The sequence below is a fragment of the Salmo trutta genome, chromosome 14 (assembly GCF_901001165.1).
Source record: "Salmo trutta chromosome 14, fSalTru1.1, whole genome shotgun sequence".
NCBI classification, from domain to species: domain Eukaryota; kingdom Metazoa; phylum Chordata; class Actinopteri; order Salmoniformes; family Salmonidae; genus Salmo; species Salmo trutta.
This window is the reverse complement of record NC_042970.1, coordinates 39881344-39888256: the sequence shown is the minus strand read 5'-3', so window position 1 is coordinate 39888256 and position 6913 is coordinate 39881344. Positions and strand designations below refer to the sequence as shown.

Genomic DNA, 6913 nt, shown 5'->3' with positions numbered 1-6913 from the left:
TAGCAGTAAAACCTTGAAATCAGCCCTTGACTTAACAAGAAGCCAGTGTAGGGAGGCCTACACTGGAGTAATATGATCACATTTTTTGGTTCTAGTCAGGATTCTAGCAGCTGTATTTAGCACATAATACTCTTCTCTTTCCAGGTACTCAGCCTTCACAGAGGTTATAGGGAAAAGAGTATGCTATGCCAATCGGTTTTTTCCAATTTTACAACACATCCTATTGTAAAATCCTACTATTAACCAACAGTAATGTAAATATTAAATTATAATAAATGAACTACCCACAAAGGATTATGAGAAAGGTGCTTTATTTTTGTAAATCATACATACTCTTCAGAATCAGAAAATACTTCATAAATGTAAAACTAGAATCAATAAGTACAAAATACCACATTACAAAAACATCATTTGTATAAAAACTATGTACAATTTTACAAATGGCTGTACAACAGCTAATGTAAGAAGGATAAATTCTATTTGGGATTAACATTATTTTACAATCAATCAGTTGTTCCTGTTGTTGGAAATACCATCACTTCAGACTCATGCCTACTGAACACACAAACTGGAATTACCAGTCACACTAGTTCTCAAAATGTCTTCATACCACAGTTCTTCCAGCATAAATAACTAAAAATGTAACTTAAAACTAACTTGTCCCTAAATTCACCATATCACTCAATCACCCTTGAAGTTTAGCAAGTAACACCCGTTGTACCATTCCTCCAGCATGAAAAAAACCAAAACAAATACTCACCCTTGATTTAATACAAGGTGTTGCTAAAAAGCCACAGGAGATCCCTCAATACCCAATAATAAACCAAAAGACAACATATGCACCTGTCTTTAAAACGATCACCACCCGTTTCCTGGAGAAATCTTTGAGCACACATCACATCAATGGCACACTAACGACTTCAGTTTAGTGCACATTCTTTTGGTAAGACAAGCATCACAACATATTTGGCAACAGTGACAACAGTTGCTACTCTTAGCCAACAAATGTCACAATTTATGCTTGAAATAAAGGAATTCAAGTAATAGCTTATGTGCAGTGGTTCTGAAAAGATCAGGCAAAATGGCAGCATGAATTTCCCACATTATGGCCAGATAAAGCATACGTCATATTAGCTAGCACCCTTTTTCAGGTCCTATTACCTGTGTTGGGGTGAATATTATAAAGATTTTTACTGAGAAGCATTTTTCATCCAACATTTAGATGACCATTTTCCTACTTGATAGAGAAATAACATTTTCTGAGGATCCATCTTTCCATGTTTTTGGGATGAATTAAATAAGACATATTAAGATATTTCACAGCCAGTGGATCGCATGTTAGCGTTCTTGGTGTGTGTTGCTCTGGAAGACCCACACCTTTCATGGAATGCGAGGAGAGCTCTTAAAGAGCTTTAAGCGTTTTTATATTATGTTCTCATTTTGTAGTGTTTGTATTTGTGCATGTATTAAATAAATTAAAATACATTCAGATTGGTTCAGTGCATAAACCACAGAGAAACAAAAAACAAAAAAAAATAAGTATGCAATTTAAAACTCCTATGAGAAGATTCACTAAATGAGAACAATAAGAATATTGAAATCAGCTTGGAAATTATAAACCTCAAATTAAGGGCTATCACTGAAGCTATCACTGTCCACCTCATCCCATTCTCTACAGAGTTCAAGTAAAACAAACAATTGGCCCAATTCTAGACAACAATAGAATAAAATCTAAATAGAAAAAACATGGATTCAAAATAAATAATCTAAGGTCTATTTACATTACAAAACAGAATTCCGGTAACAAGGCTATACTGCAGGTGTTGCAGAGTCAAAAAGCTGACACCACCTGCTTTTGAATTAAGTAAACTGTCTTCTTAGGCAACACTACAGAGGGACAGGCCTACACATGCTCACCTATTTACTGTAAGTGCTCTGGCGTGAGCCTGTCCCTGTCATTTGGCACCTGCTAGCAAGCTGGCTCAGGCCTCCTCCATTGGACCTCATCCTTCCCTAAACATTGTAGACTGTGGTAGTGGTGGTGGTGGGGATGGTGGCAGCGCTGGATGCCGAGTTTGCTGAGGGCCGCTCCCTCCTCACATATCTGGGTTTCCTAACTACAGATTACACAACACAATGGAGAGAGAGAGGAGGATGATAAACCCAATAGGATACGGTTTGACCCCAATGTTGACATTTCCCACACACAGCAGGTAGTTCAAACTCTTGACTAAGATCGTGCCAGGATAAAGGAGTGAGATCATGTAAAACGATTGAAAACAATGATATTACGCAATTGCCAGACAGACACATTTTTCTCAGTGAAACAACGACCAAAAACCCGATCGAAGGTTGTGAAGTGTTTTAGTGAAATGTTCTTACCTGAAGAGGTCGCCGATGGTATCATGACAGCCTTGAAGAAAGATGAAAATTCACAAGTCATATTTCTTGATATTAATTTTCGGTACTGCATATAAAATCATTCTAATGTATTGTTTATTCGATGTGGTGATACATTTACTCCATTGTTACAAAAGTACATTTTTCACAATAAATCGGTTGAAATGTTTGAAAATGACTTACCGTCTCATTTGGTTGGAATATGTAGGCTGTGAAAGTACACCAGACGTATTAGTTACCTTTTCCATATTTCGAGCACACCATAGAATTATTGTCCTGTTTACAGTTATTCAAATTCAACCCATTATCGTAACGACTTACCCTTATTCCGCCGGTAGAAGATACCTGGGAGACGGTTGGAGCGTTTAAGGTAGAAAAAGGAGGCAACAGAGAGAATCAGGAACAGGCTGATCAACAGAGTTCCGAACAGAAGAGAGGCTGCCACACCCGGACCACCTGTTCACACAGACAGACAATAGTTAAATAAACCTCATCACTCCTAGTGTTCTCACTAAACATACAGCTCATCTAGTCTAGCCCCATGCTGTATTAGGGATCAACTTGCCCATCGGTCAAGTCAGGAGTATTTTTTGGTTGCCTGAAGATTATGATCACTTGCCTGAAATATTTAATTAGCTATTTACATACAGAAGTGCCATATATTGCCTGCCTTTCACATACACATAGGGGAGGGGTCCGAATGATCAGTTCTGGAATTCTTTGTATTCTGGTTGTTATCAATAAAAAAAAAAAACTTTTCAGAACAGGCTCCACTTGACCGACTGCCATTAATTGTCTGTCTTTCACTTTTCAATGGGGAGGAACGAGAAAGATCAATTTTAGGCGACAGGAATTCTTTGCAGTTAGGCTGTCTTCACTTTAAAAAAATAATTACCTGCCCAAAGGGGCAAACTCAGAGCAGGCTCAACTTGCGCAACAGCTCAGGTCACTTTCCCCAGGCATCAGGACAATCCTTAATGTCAATGCCTGCTATATGTGCTATACCCAAATCATATGGCATGACAACAATAGAAGAGTTGGATACAGCCCATACAGTTTTTGACAGTTCAACACACAGGTAACTGCCAAAATAAAGGAAACACTTGAGTAAATTAAGGATACAAAGTACATAGAAAGTAGGTGCTTCCGCACAGGTGTTGTTCCTGAGTTAATTAAGGAATTAACATCCCATCATGCTTAGGGTCATGTATAAAAATGCCCAGTTGCCCATTATTTTGGCATGACTAGAAGAGACCTCAGTGACTTTGAAAGAGGGGTCTCAAAGGAGCATATGGGGTTTAAAGGGTGCGTGTCTCAGTCACCAGATCTCAACCCAATTAAACACTTATGGGAGATTCTGGAGTGGCACTTGAGACAGTGATTTCTACCACCATCGACAAAAAAACTAATTATGGAATTTCTTGTGGAAGAATGGTGTCTCATCCCTCCAATAGACACCTGTAGAACGCCCTATTAAGACACTATGTTGGTGTTTCCTTTATTTTGGCAGTTACCTGTGAATTAACCAAAATGTATGTAAAGAATAACTGGCACCATTTCTTACCAATTGTGGGAAGGACTGTAGTTATAGTTGTACGATTGGTCCTGTCTGTGATGTATGCTGTTAAAGGCAAAGCGATAAAGGGGGGAAATTAACAGGGTCAGGACATCTGTTGAACCCTCCCCCCCCAACTCTCTTCAGTGGCCTGCGTTCTTATTCAATAGTACCTAGCTTTCATGTCCAGTACTTGTCCACTTACTGTAGTTGCAAGCGGTGAAGTTCTCAAGATCTGCAACAGTCGAGTCACAGTGCATACACACAGCTGTGTTGTTTTCAAGGACACGCAGGTAGCATCCTGAGTAAATAGATTTGATGATTGCTCAAATGTTGGAAGAACAAAGGCCCTTGTCTATTTTCTAATCCTAGTACATGCGTCTAATCCAAAAGGGGCTACTACTAATGTATGAGGAATTCACTGTTGCAATTCTAAAGTTAATGAATAACATTTAACAGAACTGCACTATAGGATGACATGGTGGTCAGTACCTGGCTCGCATTGAGTGCTATTTGAGCACGAGCTGTTCAGCCTCTGTCGCTCTCCACAGCAGTCAAAGGGATTCTGATGTAGGGCCTACAAAAAAAAAAACACACTGTAAACCTTAACCACCCTAAGCACACAGCCAAGACAATCCAGGAGTGGCTGGTACCGGTACCCCCTGTATATAGCCGTGTTATTGTTATGTAATTCTCTCGTGTTACTTTTTGGATTCGATTTTTTTATTTATTTAGTAAATATTTTCTTAACTCTATTTCTTGAATTGCATTGTTGGTTAAGGGCTTGTAAGTAAGCATTTCACAGTAAGGTGTATTCGGCGCATGTGACAAATAAAATACAATTTGATTTGTAGCGTCATACCCAAGAAGACTTGAGGCTGCAATCTCTGCCAAAGGTGCGTCAACGAAGTACTGAGTAAAGGGTCTGAATACTTATGTAAATGTGATTTCAGTTTTGTATTTTTTTTAAACATTTGCAAAAATGTATAGAAACCTGTTTTTGCTATGTCATTATGGGGTATTGTGTGTAAATTGATGAGGGAATTTTTAGATTTTTTAAATCCGTTTTAGAAAAGGCTGTAACATAACAAAATGTGGAAAAAGTTAAGGGGTCTGAACATTTTAGGAATGACCTGTAACGTTACTGCATGTTACTCTACCTTCGTTACTGGAGTTTCACGACTGATCAGGATCAAAGCTGCTGAAAGGACCATGAGGTATGACACAGCCATATTCAGAACAGTCCTAGAAAAAACAGAGAAAGGTAGACTGACTCCCAGACTATAGTAACAAAATCTGTAGCTATAACGTTAGCTGCGTATCCTGAGAGATCTGAAAAATGACAGCTCAGATAATGACTGAGGTGGCTAACGACATTAGCTAGTAATCTGGCAACAAATGCAACGATTGATTGCTCTGGACGTAAACAGCATCTTACAACAGTTTTTTAAAAATTTAATACCGTATCTTACTACAGTAACTACAGCAGGTAGTCGGGCTGGAACATCCAGTCTGGTGAGATATACTGACTGTGCAGGTGCAAACGTTTGCCTTTTGGTAGGCCGTCATTGTAAATGAGAATTGTTTCTTAACTGATTTGCTTAGTTAAATAAAAGGTTAAATAAAGAAATGTAAAAAAATAATAACGTTAGCTATGTCGTGCCCTACAGTCATTAGTCATGACACATGCTGTATAACTAGCTAACGTTAGCTAGCTAGCTAGCCAGCCATGCTAAGATTAACAGACCGAATCAGAGCCAATAAAGCCGTTTTGAAGCAGTTTTTCAAATCTAGCTAGCTAACATTAACATCATAGCAAGCTAGGCTGACTGTCAGCAATCACGTCGTTATGCGCACTTCTAGCTCGACGACAGAAGTTAGCTAGTTTTTACTCGATTTCCATTCAAATAAGAACAACACTAACGTGGCTAGCTTATCTATAATCAGCATGTTAGCTATCACATAGAAAAACTGTTATTTGTTATATTGAACATCATCAATAAAGCAAAACCAACCTACCGTTGCAAATCACACAAGTTTTCGCTCGACAGATGACAGCTGCTGTACAAATAGCAGCATTTAGCTACAAATAATATTAACTTCTGGCTTTTCATCTTTCAAAATAAAAGTAGCTGATCATTGGCCACAAACTAACAAACTTAGCTATTTGTTCTATAAATGCAAAAATACATTATACATCACTTGTATGTCACAAATACATTACAAATTAGACTTGCAAAAAAGTATTGCAAAATAGACTTAGGTGAATGAGTCTTGAAGAATGAACATTTCGACAGCTAATAAAATGAGAAACTACTTTTCATTGCTTCACATTAGGAATTTCATATACATTCTTGAACAGAGAGTACCTAAAGGATTCATAATAAAAAGCATACAAGGCATGATTATTAAATCAACACACTTTTGACTTATTAACCAATTATGTCACGCTTGGCCTCGAAGAGCTATCTATTGAGGACTTTTATTTCAGTGTTTGAATTTCCTGTTTTGTGGTTTTGTAGAGGGATAACTGTTGCTAAGAGAACTGAACCAAATATTTTTTTTAACTGAACTGATTTTCATCTACAAACATCAGCTGGTCCAATCAGTTGCTAGGATACAATATGGATGGCCATGTCGTCGTTGTGTCTTCAACAAATATTTTTTTTGTATGCATAATCAATAACCCCTAAGATATCCAAATGCAGTCTTTTAGAAATCTTCACAAATAAAAACATGACTATTATAATTGTTCACTTATATTGAAATACCACAACACTTTATTTGAACCTTCTTCAATGGTTACATAACACTGATATAGATATGAAAGTGCTTGTTATTAACCCTTATGACAGATTGTTCAAGTGTATCTGAATCAGTAAACATTATCACAACAGAAAAATTGTCAGGCTGTCTAATGAGTCATGACTTTATTATGAGGGCAGTCACTGATACTTC

The 6913-nt window shown here is 37.6% G+C and overlaps 1 protein-coding gene across 1 annotated transcript; it reads right to left on the bottom strand.

Annotated features, from left to right (window-relative positions):
• Nucleotides 1-294: 294 nt before the first annotated feature.
• c14h1orf159 (chromosome 14 C1orf159 homolog) lies at nucleotides 295-6024 on the bottom strand. The gene is made up of 9 exons (XM_029775799.1): nucleotides 5975-6024; nucleotides 5116-5200; nucleotides 4448-4532; nucleotides 4161-4256; nucleotides 3965-4021; nucleotides 2722-2856; nucleotides 2584-2609; nucleotides 2383-2413; nucleotides 295-2117 (listed from the first exon to the last, which is right to left on the bottom strand). Exons 2-9 carry the CDS (start codon nucleotides 5185-5187, stop codon nucleotides 2014-2016), a joined length of 606 nt encoding a protein of 201 aa, XP_029631659.1. The 5' UTR covers nucleotides 5188-5200; nucleotides 5975-6024; the 3' UTR covers nucleotides 295-2013.
• Between the last annotated feature and the right edge of the window lie 889 nt (nucleotides 6025-6913).

What these genes read in the sequence shown, in the direction of transcription:
- c14h1orf159 (XM_029775799.1), bottom strand. Translation starts at nt 5,187, where the DNA reads ATGGCTGTGTCATACCTCATGGTCCTTTCAGCAGCTTTGATCCTGATC. An exon ending in GTGAAACTCCAGTAACGAAG is followed by an intron (nt 4,533 to 5,115) that starts GTAGAGTAACAT and finishes TTTTTTTTGTAG; the next exon opens with GCCCTACATCAGAATCCCTT. An exon ending in CTTCTACCGGCGGAATAAGG is followed by an intron (nt 2,610 to 2,721) that starts GTAAGTCGTTAC and finishes GTACTTTCACAG; the next exon opens with CCTACATATTCCAACCAAAT.